Source organism: Pristis pectinata, chromosome 19 (assembly GCF_009764475.1).
Source record: "Pristis pectinata isolate sPriPec2 chromosome 19, sPriPec2.1.pri, whole genome shotgun sequence".
In the NCBI taxonomy this organism is placed as follows: Eukaryota; Metazoa; Chordata; class Chondrichthyes; order Rhinopristiformes; family Pristidae; genus Pristis; species Pristis pectinata.
Window position 1 is genome coordinate 19,501,868 of NC_067423.1, and position 21,992 is coordinate 19,523,859.

General features: G+C 40.2%; 1 protein-coding gene across 1 annotated transcript in view; it reads left to right on the forward strand.

The window, feature by feature from the left end:
• LOC127580559 (plexin-B2-like) overlaps positions 1–21,992 on the forward strand; it is a 196,837-nt gene that overhangs the window by 159,022 nt on the left and 15,823 nt on the right. Inside the window, exons 18-28 of the mRNA XM_052034145.1 lie at positions 1,047–1,158; positions 4,170–4,370; positions 7,042–7,215; positions 8,171–8,307; positions 9,852–9,952; positions 11,046–11,275; positions 13,234–13,412; positions 16,293–16,359; positions 16,454–16,600; positions 18,555–18,711; positions 21,375–21,475. Of these exons, the coding sequence (XP_051890105.1) occupies positions 1,047–1,158; positions 4,170–4,370; positions 7,042–7,215; positions 8,171–8,307; positions 9,852–9,952; positions 11,046–11,275; positions 13,234–13,412; positions 16,293–16,359; positions 16,454–16,600; positions 18,555–18,711; positions 21,375–21,475 (1,606 nt within the window). The remainder of the gene's footprint in view (positions 1–1,046; positions 1,159–4,169; positions 4,371–7,041; positions 7,216–8,170; positions 8,308–9,851; positions 9,953–11,045; positions 11,276–13,233; positions 13,413–16,292; positions 16,360–16,453; positions 16,601–18,554; positions 18,712–21,374; positions 21,476–21,992) is intronic.

Sequence of the window (21,992 nt, forward strand, 5' to 3'; positions counted from 1 at the left end):
AATGACCCGCTGACACCTTCTCAGGGGTGATTAGGGATGGACAATAAATCTGATCTTCCAGAAATGCTGAGATTCTGAAAAATGTTTTTTTTAAAACCATCTCAGTGACAGTTGAAATTCCATTAATTTATCAATGCCAAATGATTTCAGATGCAAAAAGATATGAAAGAGTCGTCAAACTTTCAAGTACAGCCAATGATGTGAGTTTGATCACAATAAAGCCAAAAACTGAGAGGCCATATCAAGAAAGCATTTCACTCTTTTGTTTGTTCAGTTTAAATTGAGCGCAGTGAGGAGCTGAGACTGCTCACTTTACTGTTTTCATTTTGGAAGAAGCCAGATGTTTCTTCACCTCTTGCTAATGTGAAATTTGACCGATAGAGCACATGTATCTCAGCAGAACTGCTTTCCAGACAGCTTTGCTTCACCCCTGTGAGAATTTGTGGTATAATCCCACAGAACTTGGATGCAGAGCAATCGAATACTGCCCAAAAAGTGTATAACCTTTGATTTGTGCTGCTCCAGTGAGTGAATAACTTGTACAGTTCACTCTGTAGGAACTTTAAATGTATATTACACAGTTAATATCAGATGTGAAGTGAATTTTTGAACCTTCTTTCCTCAACTCAAAAGGTGTAAAGAGAAACCCAGTTAAACTTGGATGGTTTAGTAATGATGATGAATGCTAAGCCACTGCAACTTCTTAACATAAAAATCACCATACCGAACAATAGTCCTACAATTTATTTACATAGACATAGTTGATTTAATTTTAGTCCTTGAATATTTATCAGTTGCCTTCCTTGAAGATGAATTGATCTTCCTTTCTATTACTCTCAACCAAATATATTGTCTTCCCCGAATCTCTGTTTTCATTAAAATTGTTCTCATAATTTAAGATTAAGCCAACATAGCATTTTCATTTTTTTTAAACCTTGCTATGTTCTCATGCATGTCTCTGACATGAATGTTCACTGCTTTTTTAAAGAATGTTAAGCAAAATAAATAAGATTGTACTAAATTTTTTTATTGCCTTCTTGATGTAGTGGAGGCCGAAACATCACAGTGATTGGAAAAGGATTTGATGCTGTACAAAAACGTGTCATGAGAGTGGAAGTTAGGAAAGATGGAAGGATTGATGGATTACTTGAACATAAGGTAATGTTTGTTTTTTATTAGCACTGACATGTAGCCACTTTCAAGAAATAAAAGTAAAATTAACTAAAAATAGCTGAGAAATTATTTGAGATGTTAACATTTATAATATAGCCTACTGAAATTGGATCCATGGCTGATTAATTTATTTATTGTATGAAATTCCCAAGTATAAAACACGAGAGCTCTAATTTGCATTTCCTTTCAGAATGTATTGTTTGTTTCTTGCTGTACTTGCAAGATGTGAATGACTGCCCACCAGCTAATTAGATCAACACACAAAAAGCTGGAGGAACTCAATGGGTCAGGCAGCATCTATGGAGGAAAACGGACAGTCAACTTTGGGTCAAGACCCTTCTGTCAATTGTCCATTTCCCTCCATAGATGCTGCCTGACCACTGGGTTCTTCCAGCTTTTTGATTGTTGCTCCAGATTGCAGCACCTGCAGTTTCTCATGTCTTTCAACTAATTAGATCGATATCTGTCGTATTAGTGGGCTTGACCGTCCATGTGCAGATGACGTGGGTTGAACAGATTCCATTTGTCCTGTACTCAAGCAGAAGGCTTTTTGGAGATGTGCTGCAGAAATGCAGTGAGAAAAATAAGAGCACCGAGGCATTGCTGTAGCCTTGAGACAACCTACATTGCCTCTACTTCACCATCAAGGTGGCCCCAACTTCAGTAGTCATGCTGTAGTAAACAGACAACCCTGTGTTTGCACATGTTCAGTCATGCACCAGGTCCATCAGTGAAGCATATGAAAGAATGGGCACTTCACTTGCCATCTTCAAAACAAAGGTCGTCTACCAACCTAGCACTCCCAAACAACATTGTCCTCTGAAACCCTGGATAAGTTGAACAAGTTTCCATAACTTGAGAGGCAACTCTCAGTGAAGTTTGAGATTAATGATGAGATACACCATCACCTTAAGTGCATCAGCACACCCTTGGTCTTAAAACCAGCACAAAACTTGAGATTCACCAGGAGGCAGTGACTTCTGCCCCCTTGCTTGCTTCCGTGATGTGAGCACCTCAAAGCCTGATACCACCAACATTTCATCCACAAAATCCTTCAAATCTACAAACAAGACCGGCAGTCCAACATCAATGTTCTCCTCCCAAGCCAACTTCCCTGAAGGCTCTAATTACACTCGGTCAGCTCCATTGGGCCGGTCATACCTTTTGTGTGCTTGCAACCTGGTTCCTGAAACAAAGACTCCATTCAAACCTCTGTCACAGGAAGAGATTAGTTGCAGGCAAACTGAGGAAAAGGTTCAAAATGTCCTCAAAGCCACCTTGGGTGGTAGGTGGAAGGAATGTAGCATCCTCATCCTCTCATGGGAATGTCTGGGCCATGACCTTTCAAAGCGGAGAAGCATTACTTGGGGTGGCACTGATAGCCTTAAGTCCTTGTGTCTTGATTACACAGAAGTTCAGTGTAAATAGCAGAAAGAGTTCACCACCTCACAAATGAGCCACTCACCCACCCAGAAAGGCATGTCCTGCTCCACTTATGGATGATGCAGGATCTCAAATCGGTCTTAACAACCAGCTGAGAATCCATAAAACCTAAGCAGACGCAAATCATCCTCAATCCCAAGAGCTGCCTAAAAAGAAGATAAACAGCAACTAAAACATCATTTTTCAGAAAATGGGAAGGCATTATTATGCTTTTGTGAAGTATGTGAGTATGCTGGGTGAGGAGAAAACCAATAGTCAATACTTCTTGACTCCAACTCCTAGACCAGTGAGTTAAGTTAGTGTGGTTGCCAGAGAATCTCCACTGGGACTTGATTGATTTTGCTGGTTGATATTCAACCCAGCTTCAGAAACTTGAACATATATTGGGTGAATTTAAAGGGTGCCATGGCATTACTAAAGAGGAGTATGGATGTTCTCCCAGTTTCCTTAGTGTTATTTATTCCTCCAACAGTGTCAGAGATAATCTGGTTATACACATTTTGGAAGGCTGTGGGACCTTGCTGTGCACATTGGTTTCAAATTTCTCCACTGAACAACAGTGATCATACCTAATTAGTTGTAAAGTCTTTTGTGAATGGGTCACAAAACAACCACAGTATAATTTAAGTCCTATTCCTTTATAATATATGCGTGACTTCTAATAGCTTGTTAATTAATATGAGTGGGGAAAAAGCCACTTGCAGACAGAAGAATTGTCTAGGGTAGATGAGCCCTGGGTTACATAGGATTCACTCCTGAGAACTGTCTGTAAATTGATTTCTCCATAGGTCAGAAACATCAGTTTTCTAGGGCTACACGTTTGTATCGCTCTTCATATAGTTGCCCATAATTGCAATTCATTGAATGTTTACTTAACACTGCCCATAATTAAACTAATGGAATATCTACTGTATTCAGTCTGTAATGAATACCACAAAACATTTTTTTATTATTATTACTACCTTGAAAACTGCTTTAAAATGTATGGGAGAATTTGTGTGGTCAGATTTCTGTAAGTCAGGTCATTCATAACCTGGGAGCCCCTGTACATGATTTTTTTCAGCTCTTACGGCTATGTTGAATCTGTGGTGTTTGAATAAGGCAAGTTTGCAGATTGGTGCCTGATCAGAAAAGCAGCATGAATTTAGTCTGTTCCTTTCTATGTTGCTGAGGAGGCTGTGTGGGGTGCAGGGCTTGTTGCCTTCACACGTAATGCATACTCTCAAAAATTTTAAATATTTATAGATTGATTGATCTGGGGCAGTCAGTCTGACCCTCCAGTGCAGAATTAGATCTGATGGTGTGCTTGTATCTGTAGAACAGTGGTCAAAGGTCAAAACACCAGCAGTGTTTTGATTCAGCTGAACCTGCTGTGTATATTTGACATCATCACAGTATTACTAAAATTTGCTGCTGTTACAAAATCAAACAATGTAAGTATTCTTTGGCAATTCAGTGGAAAATGGATAATAACTTGCTTCACTATCATCACATGTATTGTCAATGCTGCAGTTAGTATTTGGAAGGAAGAAATCACTCTTTTTCTCTTGCAGAATGAAACAGAAGCATTAAAGAATTCCAATAATACAATGCTCATCTTCCCCTCACCTCCTGCAAATCAGGAGCAATTTTTTATCTTCATCATATTAGACAATTTTAAAGAAAAGATATCCCTTAGTTATGTAATGGATCCACACTTTGAAAGTTTTCCACTTGGTGTTCTTGTTCTCAAACAACCACCAATTTTTGTAAAGGTAAGTAGTTCTGGGCTTTAATGTGTTTTTCTTTTTGTTTTGCTTGCTATTTTTACATTACAATATAATCCCTTTTGTTTTGTATTGTCCTTTTGTATTAACTCGTACTCGCAGTTACTGATATAGATTTTCCAGTTTAGTTTCATTCAATTACTGAATGTTAAATGGACATATTTTATCCCTGAAATAGCTGGAGGTTCTTTTATCTGATCTTCATTCACTTAGCTCATCCAAGTTTCTAGTTTGGTTATGGAGTCACAGCAGAAATTTCTGACAGTTTGCAATTAAGTTTTACCAAAGTTAGTCCTCCATTGTGCAAGTCAAATGTCCATTCAATTTCCTGTCATTCCAGTCATCCTGATGAAATGGGTGTCTAAAGCTGCTTGAGTACACTTTTCAGGAAAACACTTAAAGAATCATACAGTATGAAATTCATCAATACGTTACAGCATTATCAGATTAGGGAACCTCCTTGGTAGCGTCCATACAGAAGTGGCTACTTAAGCATTCTGTCAACAGACAGCCAGATCAATATCACTGCTATATCTTGCACAAATATGACTAATGTTGACTAGGGCTGAAATTTTAATCACAACAACGGTCAATTCCAATGCATCTTCAAATTCTTTCCTCTGCCTGTAGCAGCTTGTTACAGTGAGAGGTTGCCCACAAGTGGCAGGCGTAGCTGCTTTTCACCAATTCATTATTTATCCCATCCTTACTTACATAGTCACATCCGTGTTTGGAATATTCTATTACCCCAGTACTTGGCTAAAATAGGTTGATGCCTTTGCAGTTATTGTTCCTCACATTTTTGTTACCAAAGCTTAACCCTCAGCAGTTCCTTACACATTGCCAGTAATTTCATTCACTTACACAGGGTCCAGACATTGCCCAATTTGAGCCTGAAACTTGCCTGTGATATATGATTGAAATATGACTGCAAAACTAGATAGGACCAGCACGCTGACAGGTGGTTGCTAAAGATAAACTGCTCAACAGCCAGGCATCAGAATGCCATTCTGAAATGCAGCCTCACTGTTTCTGACATCCCTGTTTAATTATAACCTTTTCATTTTCTAATTCAGCTAATCCTGTCATGTCATTCACTCAAATTTTGAAAATTAAACAAAATTAATAATTGAGGTGAGGGTCTTTAGTCTTGATACAGTTAAATTTGTCTTAACACTGTGGTACAACATTGACAAAGTGCGGTGTTAGCAAACTTGCTGCCTTAGGGATGGGATATTATACCAACTTTGCCCATCTAGGAATAAATATAAAAACAATGTTGATTTTTCAAGGGAAAACAATGAGTTCTGCATTCTGGCTGATATTCATGAATCAGCCAGTGCCACCAAAGCTAAGTAATTGGTCATTTTTTTCATTGCTATTTATGAGGCCTCACTCTGCAAGTTATTGCCATGGCAGCCTACACTGCAGGTGGTTGCCCTTCAAAATCAATTCATTGACAGTGAAACACTGACAGCATCTTTCATGTCTCCAAGAAATCCTATTTAAATGCAGGTGTACAGTTCTTTCAGCCATGCTCGTCACTGTAGCACCGAGCTTCAGACTTGAATGTCACCTATTATCCTTTGCAAGCAGCCTTCCCCTTTTCTTATGCACATATTGTTTGTTTGTTAATGTAATTTGAAGAGATGTAGAGTCATACAGCACCGAAACAAGCCGTTCGGCCCACCAAATCCACATGGACCTGCAAGCATCTTTTTGCACTAGTTCTAAACTGATCCCTCTTTTTTTTCCTCTCTCCCTGCATTCCTGTCGTGCATTCCAGAACACAACATTCACCGACATATTCAGGGCAACTTGCAGTGGCCAACTAACCCATCAACCTGCATGTCTGGAATGTAGGAAGGAACCAAAGCACCCAGGGGAGACTCATATGGTCACAAGGAAAACATGCAAGCTCTACACAGACAGCAGCGTAGGTCAAGATTGAATCCAGGTTGCTGGAGCTCTGAGGCAGCAGCTTTATTAGTTGTGCACTCTGCTATTATGTATTTATAATTCATTTATTTATAATCGTGTAATACTAGCGCAGAAGAATGCCAGGAGGTTGAAAGCAACTGGGGGTGGAGAATTGTAACTAACTTTTGTTCTGTTTCACTCTCAGCAGTCAACCAAATTGACAGCCAGGCTTATGGCTGAAGGGGAAACCACCAACAGGAAGTGCTTGGGAAGGGCTCCAGCAATCAGAAGGGGTAGGGTAGGCTCTGGGTAGATGACACAGTGGGCAGGTTGAAAACCAATAGCTTCCTCCTCATAAGCCACAAAGGAATGCTGGAAACATGTAAAGCTCGTAGCTCCTGCCCAGTTACCTGACCCCTGGAAAACCTGAACAGTAGCAGTGAATTTCAACTACATGTGACCCCTCCCCTTTAAGTGTATGAATGAACTGCCCTGCCCTCCCAGCACCATAAGAAAGGCAGTGGTTGTGCATGCAATTAGGTGGAAATGTGTTTTGTATTTTTAATCTGTCTTGACTCATTCCCACACATTGTGGGAGGATTTGTATTGAGGCCAATGTGCATTCTACACAAAGACTGTAAAATGAAGGACGAAGATTGTATTCTTGGCTCGGGTTGAGGTCAGCTTGAATAAATTTCACTTGTTCCCCAACAAAATTTTCCACTGTTTAATATTTTAGGGAAATGGTCTAAATTATGCAATGACAGCAGAAGAAGTGAAAGCATATATTGGAACAGAAGAATGTAAAGTTACAACACTTTCTGTGAAAGATTTTGTATGTACCCCCCCAGAGAAACAACCACCACCCAAAAGGGTAAAGAGGGACACAAATGATGACCTTCCAGAATTTGTGGTATGTATTTTCAGTTGTTCTAGTAATTCAGTTCAAGTCAAGGTTAATAAATTGTAACCGTCCTAAAAAAAACCATGATTTATCTTCTGTCACTGTACTAATAGTAGAATTGGTAATCTAATTGGTTATTCAGGTTAGATAAATTGTATGCTCCTGGAATAGGTGAAGATTAGTGGGATTTAATGCTGACCAACTATGACAGTGCCTGTACCTGGCTGAAAACAGTAGGATAAACTTTTAATGCTGCCTTCTACAAAAAGGCCAGATTCTGTGTGTTCCTTGAAAATATAGTGTGCTAAAACTGTGAAATGGAATGGGCTTCACAACACAATACATGTGCTTTTTGCATATAGAGTATACAATCAAAACTAACTTAAAAAAAAATGACCCATCCCCACAGATTAATACTTCTAAAGCAGAGAAGGTTGAAAAAACATGAATGGAAAGATATAAGAGATTTTGAGAGTGACTGGAGAAATACACATCCTGTGGTTGTGGCATAGGTGCTACCACTCTAGGTGGCTCACCACAACCTTCTCAGGGAAAACTAGGGATGAGCAATAAATTCTGGCCTTGCCAGCGAGACTCAGATCCTGAAAAATAAATGAAGGAATAAAAAGATTTTTATTTTTCTGTAAGCAAGGCCATGGGATTTGTTTCACTAGAAGATGTGTCGATTTGAATGCCAATTATTTTATTGAACTCTAGTTTGCTGCTGACAACAGAGTCCTGTTACCCCCAGCATTTTGTTTAGGGCTGCAATCCCATGGCTGGACTCTCAAAATCTAACTCAATTGTTTTTAATTTTATTTTGCACTTCCGAAGGAAGAACAGAAGCTAGTTGATTGCTATTCCTGCCCTTTTGAAGAAGTTCAACTTAAGCAATCTTTTATTTTGTTGCTAACTACATTAAGTGCAATAAAATATATACTGGAAACTGTTCTTTTCTTGCCAGGTTAAAATGGGATACCGTGACTACATGCTGGGAAAAGTAAAATATGACACTCCTGCAGAGCTGCCTCTAGGTTTAATTTTGCCACTTATACTGATTCCAATGGTGTTGATTATCGGTATCTCTGTTTACTGCTACAGGTATACTGAACATTTTCTGTTTTATTAAAGTACAACAGGTTAGTCCTGGGGTTTGATTAATATCTGTAGGCTGATAGCCATCTCATTTCAAAAGCATGGAGTAATGTGAAAGCAGCAACACAGAATGGAAACTGGTATGCATTAGTTTTCTAATAGTTCACAAACCAAAGTTGTTTTTGCTCTCAAATAATGCAAATAAAATACTGTAATTGCTGTAAATCTAAAGAAGAATGTTGGCCATGTTCAGCAGGTCGGGCAGTATCTGTGGAGAGAGAACCATTGTTTCAGAACTGGAAAAGTAAGGCAGATAAAGGAAGTATGGAATCAGGAGAAAGGGGGGATGGTGTGATTGAGTGCAAGAAAGGGACGATGTTGCAAAAGGTGAAGATAATGGGACATATAGGAAAGATATTAGTTTAGATAATCTGTAAATAAGAATGGCAGAATCATTACCAATAGTTGCTGTGGAAAAATGGGAATAAATGTTAGTTATGATCTGAGATTGTTGAATTCTGTAGTTTGGAAAGCTGTAACATGCCTCATGGAAAGATTAGATGCTGTTGCTGAGGACTGCATTAAATTTCACTGGAACAGTGCAAGAGGATGAGGTTGGAAAGAGAGTGTAAGATGCCATTTCTTGTTATGTAATGTGCAGTTTTATATTTCCACTGTATATTCAAAAAAAATTGTAATGGCATGAATTTGCTTTCCATGTATCCATTACCACTCATGTCACATCAGCCTCCTTATCCTTGGCTCACCTGCCAAGTTTGTTTTTATTTGTAACTTCACACTTCCCCTGGAGATTCACAGGAAGATCAATAGGTGACAGGCTGCAACATGAGTACTCCTTCCATGTTCACAGCTATCTTTGTACCAGCCACTGATGGTTCTAGTGCAAAGTCCTGTGGGACTGCACAGTTCATGGAATTTACAGGGAAAACCTGCATCGACTGTACCCAAGCATTCCACTGAATGTCAATCCAGCTCCAGTTCCTCCCAACTCCACCCCCCCCCCCCCCCCCCCCCAAAACAAACAAAAACCACCTGGACTGTCAGGACAGAGGTTTGAAACTGTACCTCCTGGTTCTCAAATGGGAATGCTACCAACAAGCTGATGACTCACCAGCTGTGAACAAACAATAAAAAAAAAGTAAATGCTACTTAAATTATTAATGCTTCATAAGTCACCAGACATCACAAGTGCCTGGCAGCAATTTGAGCTTGATGTGCTATTGATGCTCTTACTCTAACTAAATCTAGTTTGGTCACAGCCCATTGAGTTACTTACAGCGTGATAACCAAGTGTTTCTCTTCCAAAATCATATTATAATGTTTGTTACATCTGACATCTAATCTGCCCTAGCATGAGCTGCCTGATTTGAAAGCAAGTTGGTAGTGTAAAGTAGATCAGAAGCAGAAGCAAAATATTTTGTTCATAGAACAATATTCCATCAAAGTAAATAACTCCAAATTTAAACCAGGAGTATATTGTAACAAAGGAGAAGGAGGTTTCAGTTAAAGTGTGATTGTTTATGTTTTAGGCGTAAGAGCCAACAAGCAGAACGGGAGTACAAGAAGATTCAACTGCAACTGGAGAGCCTTGAGGAAAGTGTGAGAGATCGATGCAAGAAAGAATTCACTGGTAAAAAAAATGCTTTGGCTTCTGATGGTTATTGCAAAGTGCTGTATCATATAAGTGGGTCTAGATAATGTCACATCTGTTTTCCCATCCCTGATTCACCTGTCAAGTTTGTTTTCATTTGTATCTTCACACTCTTCCCTTGGAGAATAGGGTAAAGTAGCAGAAGGATTCACAGGCAGATCAACAGGTTGACAGGTTGTGACGTGAATGTTCCTACTTTGCTTGCAACCATCTTTGAACCAGTCAGTGATGATTATAGGGGGGTCCTAATGCAATCTTTGTGACCTAAACCTGTAAATTCTCACTCACCTGTCTCATTCTAGTCTTCTCCACTGCTGCAAGCTGACCTCATAAACTCTCAAACTTCAGAATCAAGTTTATTATCACTGACATATGTTGTGAAATTTGTTTTGTGGCAGCGGTACAGTGCAAGACATAAAGGCATAAAAATTACTGCAAGTTACAAAAACAAATAAAGAGGAATAGTGAGGTAGTGTTCATGGACCGTTCAGAAGTCTAATGGTGGAGGGGAAAAAGCTATTCCCTAAACATTGAATGTGTGTCTTCAGGCTCCTGGACCACCTCCCTAATAGTAGTAACATGAACAGGGCATGTCCTGGGTGGTGAGGGTCCTTAATGATGGATGCCACCTTCTTGAGGCGCCACCTCTTGAAGATGTCCTCGACGTTGGGGAGGGTTGTGTCTGTGATGGAGCTGTCTGAGTGTACAACCCTCTGTAGCGTCTTTAGATCCTACGCATTGGAGCCTCCATACCAGGCAATGATGCAACCAGCCAGAATGCTTTCCACAGTACATCTGTAGAAATTTGTAAGAGTCTCTGGTGACGTACCAAATCTTCTCAAACTTATAATGAAGTAGAGCCACTGGTGTGCCTTCTTCATGATTGCGTTGTGTTGGGCCAAGAGAGATCTTGTGTATCAATGTTTTTTTAATCAATGTGCATTAATGTTATCTGCAGTGATACTGATTTTCAAGTGAAAACAGCAGAAGAGTACTTAAGAATTAAATTGGTAAACCTGTGGTTCTTTTTTCCTTTGGGGGGGGAAAAATAATTTTCTTCTCACTTTTCCAGATCTTGTGACTGAAATGGAAGATCACTCAAATGACGTAAACGATGTTGGCATTCCCTTTCTGGATTATAAGACCTACACAGATCGTGTCTTCTTCTTGCCATCAAAGGATGGAGAAAATGATGTGATGATAACTGGTAAACTGGACATTCCAGAGGCAAGGCGACAGACAGTGGATGTGGCTCTCAATCAGTTTTCAAATTTGCTTAATAGCAAATCTTTCTTGATTCACGTAAGTTTAATTTGAACAAGAGTCAGTTAATTCTGTGATTGGTAAAACTGAAGAACCATAAGCAAATCTGCCTTTATACATGTAGTTCTTCAAAAGAGGAAAATTAAATTTGAATTGTATGATTGATGAATAATACCCTAGGTAAGCTGCTTGGCATGCAATCAGAGTGATGGCTTTTAAGTAAATTTATTTTTGGTTACTGGTTAAGGGGCAGTCAGTGTGGCTCCTCTTCAACAAACCCTTTGGATTTTGTGCAATATCTGTCAACCATCCTCTTTTTCAAAACCAGTCTACCAGTTTTTTTTGCAGTTATTCGGACACCAACATCAGATTCTAACTAGCAGCTGTCTGCCCAGTTCTGACAGGATTTTATTTATCAACTCACTGGTAAAAGAGGATAAAAGTCATTTCTAGATCACTGCCACAGGTTTTATACCAAGTGGCCCATTAAAATTGGCTCCACTATTTGGAAGTTGAAACCAACAGAGTCTTATTTATTACCTCAGTAAGAAGGGGCTTGGAACCTTTTTCACCTCAAGGACTGTGTAATTTTTCCTCAGATCAGCAGGAGGGAGTTCTCCCTTCCATTCTACTTTTAGTCCTCCATAAATAGAGCATTGTGATTGCTCAGAGGTTAAGAATGCGCAAGGCTGAGATTGAGAGATCTTTTGCATGTTATGGGGATTGGGTTAGAAAGTGGATTTGAGATATAGGATTAATGGTAAAGTGGGCTGAAGGAATTATGTGGCCTGCTGCTTCAAACTGCTTTTAAAGTAAAAGAGCATGGTGCAAGAAAAGTGTACCCAGTAAGGAGTCAGTGGGAGATTTTTTCCATGGTTTTCACCCAAGGAGTGTTGAGTTTGCTGGTGTAATGGAGAGCAAAACGAACAGAGACTATGACCCCTAGTCTCCATGCTTTTATCATTGTGGTTGAAGTCCTGCTGTTTCCTGTGTTGAAGCAAACAGACAAGACCAATAACACTACCTCGTCTTATTTTTCTGCCTGAGCTCCAGGTGCACAACTATTTGGGGAGATGCTAGAATAAATTTCCCTTGTGCCCAACCCTGCACAGATTGAATTATCTGAAAGGAGTAGGCAAGAATACAATTGCAGATTTGAACAATAACCTCCGTAGACCTTAAAACCTGAGTGGCTGTGGTCAATTTTGCACACTTTTCTCCCTGCCAGTGAACTGACCTAAATTTAGAGAATGTTTGGTTTGGGATGCTACTCTGACCCATAAAAGTAGCAGGTTTAGTTCAATAGTACACATTATATGTACTTTACCTAAGTAATACACAAACTCTGTGAACAGGACAAATGAGAATCAACAACATCAGAAGAGAAGGGGAAATATGTTAGAGGATGAGGATAATTTTGCTTCCTTTAATCAGTCATGGGAATATCAAAAATCTGTCATAAACTAACTGTAGAAACTAACTGTAAGGTTTAAGTTTATGATGTAATTGTCCAACTCATGAAGCATCTCCTGAACAAAAGCCAGGATCTTAAAAAAAATCAAATATTTTGTATTGTTGTTTACTTTCATGTTTTGTTTCCATTCATTTTTAATTTTGGTGTTTGGTCCAATAGAATTCGAGCATTTGTCCAATGAAGCAGTTCATTGTGCCCTGTCATGGGAGCTTTCAATTGCTTCAGTTCCATTACAGCGCATTCCATATATCCACACTAACTACTTGTTCACAATGCTAGCAATAAGACTGAGGCATCATCAGTGCTATTCTCATGCTGGCTGCCAGTGGGTATGAAAGGCTTCTCCGTTATTCCATTATGGGCTGATTTGTATTCCTGCCCCAGGAGTTGCTAAGGACTGGTGAAACCTGTAACCTGTCTTATTAGGGAAATTTGAATCTATTCTAGGCATATTTGTAATTTTCATTCTTCACTTTATGCCATGTCAGTACTCATGAAACCCAAATATGTCTTTTTTTAATAGTTTGTTCACACTCTTGAGAGTCAGAAAGACTTCTCTGCAAGAGAGAAAGTTTATTTTGCGTCTTTGCTAACTATTGCTTTGCATGGAAAGCTTGAATACTACACTGACATCATGAGGACACTGCTCCTGGAGCTCATGGAACAATATGTTGCTAAAAACCCAAAGCTTATGCTCCGAAGGTATGTGAATGCCTCACTTCACCTCAATACACATACAGGCCATCCCCGGGTAACCAATGGGTTCCATTTGTACAGATATCCACAAATACACAAAAATCACTCAATATTGGTAACCATACCTCTACTGTATTGTAATGAATGGCATCAAAAGCAAATAAGGCTGATAAGAAAGAAACATTATTACAAGTGGAGAGAGAGTGGAAACTCTTTCTGCCATTTGCAGAAATGGATGTATGTACATGTGTCAGACTTCTGAATTTAATAATAATATGGGAACTCGTTCATCTGTAGGGGTATCCATACGTTTGGCATCCGTAACCCTGGGATGACCTGTATTGTAAACGTTATCTGAATTGTCAGAATTAAACAACCTGTCCTTGTTATTTAAGGTGATGGTTTTTCAAGGCCAATGCATGTTTCTGGTGCTTCATTGCTCAGAACGCAGCACTCAGGGATTGGGATCAGACTAAGGCTCTGTATAGTTGAGACATCACTTTCTCATTTTTGAATTTAAGTGTCTTTGAAATAAAGGTCAACATTTTTGTTAGCTTAGTTCATTGCTACTGGAACCTATGCAGCGATTTTTCAGTCATGATGTATCAATTCTTTTGGCATCTGCAGCCAGAACATCATGCAGAGAAAAGATTCTTAACCTTGTGAGGTTGGTTGTTTCTTTGTTTTACAAGACTGGTCTTCCCGTTGCCAGCATTTTAATTTCTCCCAATTTCCTGCTTTTTATTTTGGATGAGCTCATTTGCTATTCACATCTTCCATTCTCTTTTTATTTTGAAATTGTATATCATTTAACAAATTCCTATTTTCTCCTAAGGCAGTTGACAGACTTGCTTTGGAAACTTAGATTCACAGAATGGAAGAAGGCCATTTGGCTTGTTTTGGCTGTATGTAAGAGCAATCCCTCTCTCCATAGAATTGCAAATTCTTTCCTTTCAAATATCCATCCAGCTCTCCCTTAACGCAACAATTGAATCTGCTTCCACCACTCCTGGCAGTGCATTCCAGACCCTAATCACCGTGGTAAATAAGTTTTCTTTGCGTTATTTTTGGTTCTCTTGCCAGTCATCTTCATTCTATGTCCACTGAAGCATGACCCTTCTACCAATGGGAATTGTTTCTCGCTACCTACTCTGTCCCTATGCTTGTTAATTTTAAATACCTCTATTAGATCTGTTCACAACCTCCTCTGTTCCAAGGAGAACAACTCCAGCTTCTCCATCTGTTTGCAAAACAAAAGTAACTCCTCCCTGGAATTGTGTCAGTGATCCTGTTCTGCATTCTCCCTAAAACCCTTGCATCTTTCCTGAACTGTGACATCCAGAACTGGACACAATATTCAGATTCTGACCGAACCAATGTTTTATAAGGTTCATTGTGATTTCTTTGTTTTGTACTCTTGTCTTTATTTTAGTTTCCTCCTTCCTTGCACCCCACTCCCTTTCCAGCTGTTCCTGATTCTTTTAAAATGCTTGGCTCTCTCCACAGATATTGTCAGTTATTGTGTGTCTCTGTAGGTTTAAATGTTGATTCAGATTTCAAGTATGTACAGTTTTCTGTCATTCATTAGAATTCATATAACTTTCACAAATTATTTACAGGAAACTGATGTATAGTGGGAATATTATAAAGTTGTAATCTTATGTAAGCCCCACCCCTAGTGTTCTTCTCCCACACAGATCCGCCTGGTTTTCTTCTCCCTTTGTTGACCTACCCCATCCCATATCCCTTCCTCACCTTGTTCCATCTGCCCATCATTCCATCCCCATCTGGTTCCACCTATCACCTACCAGCTTATATCCCACTCCTCCCTCATACAGTTGTATACCAGCAATCTTTCTTCTTCCCTCTCTGTCCTGATGCAGGGTCGTGACCTGAATCATCAACTTACATCTTTTGCCTCCACAGATGCTGCCTGACCCACTGAGCTCTTCCAGCACCGTTTTGTTTTGGTCATAAAATACATTTGGTTCATTAATGTTCTTTGAGGACAAAAATCTTTCCCAGTCAATCAGGCAGTGATCTGTACTAATGTCAATGTAAGAAAAGGAGATGAGTGATCCTGTCAGCTGGTCACTTGAGTCATTTGGCCAGATGCCTCCTCACCAGACAATTAAAACAACTAGCAAGACTTTGCTTGGCTGATAAGGCCTCCCATTGCAGTCAGATCTGTCATGCACAGCCAGAGTCTTGATGCCACCATATGCTCCTTGCCAGGTAGCTGTGGGTGGTACAATGACATAATTTAATTCCTTCTGGAATCTGTATACTGTATGTCAAGAATGTCTGGAATGAGATTCTGTGATCTTTTAAAGTTCATCTCAACAGTTGTGTAACATGGGACTCTGTGCGGTGTGGGCTGATCTCAGGGACACACCTGGAGATTAACACCAACTGTTGTTAAAAGTTTATCAACTTAGTGAAAGGCCTGCTCTGGTCAGCCTAAAACTAGCTGGTCTTCCAGTGCAAGGAACCGTTTATGACCAGATGCCACAGGTTGGCTCATTCCAAGGTCCAGGACTACGTTCTGAAGGATGCACTGAAGCTTGGTGCAGTCACCTGCAGAGGATCTATAGCAAAAGGCCATAGTTTAGGGCCCTTTGACCAGTGTACACTGAGGGTTAGAACCTGTGTAAACACCCCTTGGACTGCTTGTTCAAGAAATGTATATAAAGGGATGTAAGTGAATGGAATGACTTGTCTTGTGCCATGAATGGTGACATAAGAATATACTGTATTTTGTTGAAAATTTTCTGAAGGAAGTGCATTTTTGGAGAGAAAATCTGCACAGTAGAGCACATGAACTGTAAACCAAATTGTTAAATGGTTTTGGAATGAGATGTGAGCTTTTCCATTCTTTTCTGCCAGAAGTGAAACTGTTGTCGAGCGAATGCTTTCCAACTGGATGTCTATCTGCCTGTACCAGTTTCTGAAGGTAACTCCAAATATTTCTGCACTCTTCTGTTCTGGCCACATGTTAATATTATCCAAAACCTAAAGGGTTTTTGTTCTTTACTTATAAAATTAAGGATTCTGCTGGCGAGCCACTGTACAGGCTATTCAAGGGACTGAAGCACCAAGTAGAAAAGGGACCAGTTGATGCAGAACTGAAAAAGGCCAAATACACATTAAATGACACAGGACTCTTGGGAGAGGATGTGGAATATCATGTACTGGTAAGTCCACAATCCCTTGCTGTTTTACTAAAACAACTTGCACTGCTTTATTGAGTTACCTTTGTCTCTCCACCTTTTCGGAGAGTCCTTGTATGGGCAGTTCTAGTCTCCTAACACGGCACACTCAAGAAATGTTAACTCAGTTCAAAGCTGGCTCTGATTGGTTTTGTATTCCCTGGGATAGCTAATTGAATAATTGGTGCATTTTAAACTTGAAGGTGCCTTCACTTGTGCATGTTGGTTATGAAAAGTATTTGAAAATGGCCTTTTGTCCTCCTGTTAACATCTTAAAGCATTTCATAACTTATATTGCATTGAAGTCAATTACTTACCTAAAGTTTCACATTTGCAATTTCTGTTTAAAAACTGCAAGTTATTATCAGTGTTAATGACAGCACAATTACAGAAAGAAGGTACCAGTCGATAGTTAGTGAGTTTGCAGGTGACGCTAAAATAGGTGGTATAGTTGACTAAGAAGAAGGTTATCAAAAGTAACAGGGGGATCTTTATCAGCTGAGTAAGTGGGCCAAGGAACGGCAAACGGAGTTTAATTCAGATAATTGCGAGGTGTTGCATTTTGGAAAGTCAAATCCAGGTAGGACTTTCACAGTGAACATCAGGGCCCTGGGGAGTGTTGTGGAACAGAGGGACCCTGGAGTACAAGTACATGATTCACTGAAAGTGGAGTCACAGGCAAACAGGGTGGTGAAGAGGGCTTTTGGCATGCTGGCTTTCATAAGTCAGGGCATTGAGTATAAAAGTTGGGAGGTCATGATGTGGTTGTACAGGATGCTGGTGAGGCCGCACTTGGAGTGTTGCGTTCAGTTTTGGTCACTCTGCTATAGGAGAGATGTTTTTAAACTGGAAAGAGTATGGAAAAGATTTGCAAGGATGTTGCCAGGACTTGAGGCAGGTGAGTTATAGGGAGACACAAGAGATCCTACAGATGCTGGAATCTGGAGCAACACACAGAGAAAATGCTGGAGGAACTCAGTAGGTCAGGCAGTATCTATGGAGGGAAATAAACAGTAGATGTTTCGGGTCGAGACCCTTCATCTGGACTGGAAAGGAAGAGGGCAGAAACCAGAGAATTTTGTGCGAGTTACAGGGAGAAGCATTTAGGGAGAAGTTGACAAGCTAGGACTTTATAAGATTCATCTCTCAGTCTCCTACGCTCTAAGGAATAGAGGTGTATGAAATCATGAGGGGCATAGATAGTGTAAATGTACTCAGTCCTTTTCCAAGGGTTGGGGAATCAAGAACCAGAGGGCATAGGTTTAAGGTGAGAGGGGAAAGATTCATTAGGAACTTGAGGCACAACTTCTTTTGCACAAAGGGTGATATTTATGTGGAATGAGCAGCCGGAGGAATTGGTTGAGGCAGGTTCAATAAAAACTTTTAAGAGACAATTGAATAACTAAATATGGATTGGAAAGGTTTAGAACGTTATGGGCCAAATGCTGGCAAATGGGACAAGCTTGGATGGGGCATCTTGGTTGGCATGGACCAGTTGGGCCGAAGGGCCTTTTTCCATGCTGTATATCTATGATAGTGAAATGGGGTAGGAAGGATATATTCACTTAGAAACAGGCAGACTTGGAGGAAGACCAGGCCAACTGAAGATGATTCTATTCTAATAGTTCCTTCCAGGATCTGAGTGTCAGCTTAGTATTTGTGGAAGTATTGAGTACAAATATGGTATAACTTGGAAAGAGCCAAGTTACTTTCGAGATTTCGTGGGATTACTGGCTAACTCCAGGATCAGATCAGATCTAAATCCAACCTGAACAAATGGTTACAATATTTGAAACGGTGACCCACTAAGTTCTGAACACTTTGAACACGTAGTGTCTAAACAAGATATGTGGTAACAAGGAGGACACTGCCAGTGGAATGCTATACAACTTTGTGGAACTATTTGGTTATTTTACTCCTTTTATTTATTTCTTTTCAGACTTTGAATGTAATTGTACAAGGAGATGGTGGAGAAGCTATGCCAGTAAAGGTCTTAAGCTGTGACAGCATCACTCAAGTCAAAGAAAAAATCCTTGACCAAGTGTATAGAAACATACCATTTTCACAAAGGCCTGCACTAGAGAGTGTTGTCCTTGGTGAGTTATTTCAATCATGTTGATTTCTGTCCCCCTTACTCCTCCTCAGCATTCTCCAGAGCTGCTGCTGCTCCTTGTTCCTTGTGAAAATGTCTCAAAACTTTTCACCACATCCAGCTTTTGGTTTAGTTACTGGATTAGCAAACCAGAAGCTTGTACTATGATTCAGAGATACAAATTCAAACCCTGCTGTGGATGTTTGAGAATTTAAAAACAGGTAGTTAAATAAACCCAGAATAAGATTCAATAATGTAGTCACAAATCCATTGATTGTCCTTTATTTAAAAAGGAGATTCTATCTGCCATCCATATCGATTAAGCCAAAATCCAACTCCAGATACACAATGATGTAATTGTTCCCCAGAATAATCTAGCAAGCCACGGAGTTATGTAAATCTACTAAAGGGCTAGTGAACTGTCCTTCAAAAATTCATCAGTAGTGATGAAACAGTAGTGAATCCAGAGTAAAAAAAACTGCTGGAAGTACTTGGTGGGTCAAGCAGCGTCTGTGGAGGCAAAAGGGAAGTGTCAATGTTTCGGGTCAAGGCCCTGCATCAGGACTGGCAGGGGTTGGTAGGTGATATGGAGCCAGATTTGAGGGGAGGAATGATGGGCCGATGGAGCCAGGTATTTTTTTTAAATAGATATTTTTTTATTTATGAGTCACATGTACATCGAAGCACACAGTAAAATGTGTCTTTTTGTGTTACTGAGAATGTGCTGGGGGCAGCCCGCAAGTGTCGCCACTCTTCCAGTGCCAACGTAGCATGCCCACAGCTCCTAACCTGTACGTCTTTGGAATGTGGGAGGAAACAGGAGCACCCGGAGGAAACCCACGCAGACACACAGGGCGCTGTAATAGCGTTATGCTAACCGCTACACTACCATGCCGTCAGGTAGGGGAGGGATGGAAAAGGTGCACAAAGGGAGAGAGAGAGAGACCCTGGTGGGTGTGGGAAAGGAACACAGGGTGTCGGTTACCTGAAATTGGAAAATTCACTGTTCGTACCATTGGGTTAAAGGCTACCCAAGTGGAATGTGCGATGATGTTCTTCTAGTTGTGTTTGGCTTCACTGTGGTAGCGAAGGCCGAGGACAGGCTGATTGGTATGGGAATGGGAATTGGAATGATATGCTACCGGAAGCTCAAGATGGCTGCTGCAGACAGAGCACAGGTGCTTTGCAAAATGGTCACCTTGGTCTCACCAATATAGTGGAGGCCATATTGCGAGTACCAAAATGTAGTAGACCAGGTTGGAGGAGGTGCACAAGGTGACATCGACACATCCCTTTTGCTTCCACAGTTGCTACTTGACCTGCTAGGTTCTTCCAGTTATTTATCTTTTGCTCCAGATTCCAGCATCTACAGTCTCTTGGTTCTTGTGAATCTACCCTTGTTGATCTGCAGGGGTGATTTAGTGGTTGAAAACTGGGCATTTGTGAGTTCCTGTGAGTCATCACTGATAGCAGAGTCATATTGTCAGCATTTTTGTGGTCCAACAAATCCTTTGTTCTATTATTCATATTAAATCAGGAGACCAACTATGAGGAATATAAAGAAAACACTACATTAAAATATTCACTCCTCCACCATTGGCACACTAATAGCATGCCATCTACAGGATGCACTGAAGCCACTCACTAAAGATTCTTTGGCAGTACATCCCATGCAGGGAAGGTAATCCCATAATGCTGTTAGCTAAAGTGTTCCAAGATTCTGACCCAGAAACAATACTGACGGAGTGCCATATTTTGGGTCGGAATGGTGTTGGAGTACTCCCCCAAACAGTGCCGTCCATGATCTGGAAGGACAAGGGCAGAAGTGCATTGGAACATGATCACCAGCTGATTCCCCTCCAATTTCTACACCATCCTGACTGTGAAATAAGTTATCTCCCTTCATTGTCATTGTCAGAATCCTAGGACTCCCTCTAAAAGCATTGGAATATGTTGACTGCATGTATTGCACCAGTTCAAGTTGGTCATAAAACCAGCCCAATGCCTATTATGAGTGAGCATTAGATTCTGACCTTGCCTGTGTCACCCACATCCCATTAATGAATAGAAACACATCTGTTAGATTTCATTCCTAGTATTCTCAGACAGGAGTTCCAGCAGCCATGTGATCTGGGTAGACTTTCTGATCGGGTTTTTGAGTGGTGGCAGTGGTATTTGGTGTAGTTTTATATAACATTGTTAGGCTCACTTTTTTCCACTCCTGCAGGATTATTCCCTTGTGACCAAACCTGCCATGCTGTTCCTGCTTCTCTGTTAATACAGGGGGTGTAATGGCCAGAATCATACTGCAGATGGCCCATATCTTGTGCAAACTGGCTGCACTTAACATTTGTAGTTGAATGGCTCTCGATGAACTGAAGAGTCCATTGTTGCAGATCTTTTGTGAGTGGCAACTAGGCCTCAGCTTGTGTGCCCAGAACTCAAATCTGCCCACAGTTCATGATGATCAGAAATTGCCCTGGATTCGGTGCTGGCTTCTGACCTCCTGCATTCTGTACTTGCCCTCTGCAATGTACAGGTGCAGTAGTCATGAACACACTTCCAGTCCACCAGCCAAAGGCATGTACAATTTGGGCCAATTTTCTTGGAGAGCAGTTTGTTTCAGTAGAGAAGACATTCAATTTTTCTTTCCTTAACCATGCATAGAATGGCGTCCAGGCTCCACTGGTCAAATCCTTTCAGATCTTGATGTCACTTCAGAACGAGAAGGGAAATGGAGACGTATAAACACTTTAAAACACTATAACGTGAGTAACATATGCCTGCTTTTTCTTTGATAGAGTTGCTGTGTTTCAGAGATATTACATTATATTATCTAATCTATGATTCACAGCCTTGCATTATTAAACCTGTTGTGACAACATTTTGCTCCATGAAAACTGAATTTTGAAGAAAGAGCTGTCTTTGTTTGTGTAGGGATAACAATGCAAGCCCTGCAGAAATAATGACATCTCTGAAGATGGATTGTAACATATCACCAAACTACTTGAAAAAAAAATTCTATTAATCCTAGTGCAGCGGAATATGTTGGCACTTTAAAGAAGAGCATAAATCATAACATTTGGTGAAACACTCAGGAGGCAATCAAGAATAATGTTGAAACACTCATCTATTTCTGACATTTTGTTGTTACAGTTTAGCCACAATGCACTCAAAACTTAAATGGATTTCAAATTACATGGTGAAACTATTTTTAAGAAAGCAAAGTTCTATCTGCAGGGTGGTTGGATCATATTGAAGCTGCAGGATTTAATTGTCAGAAAG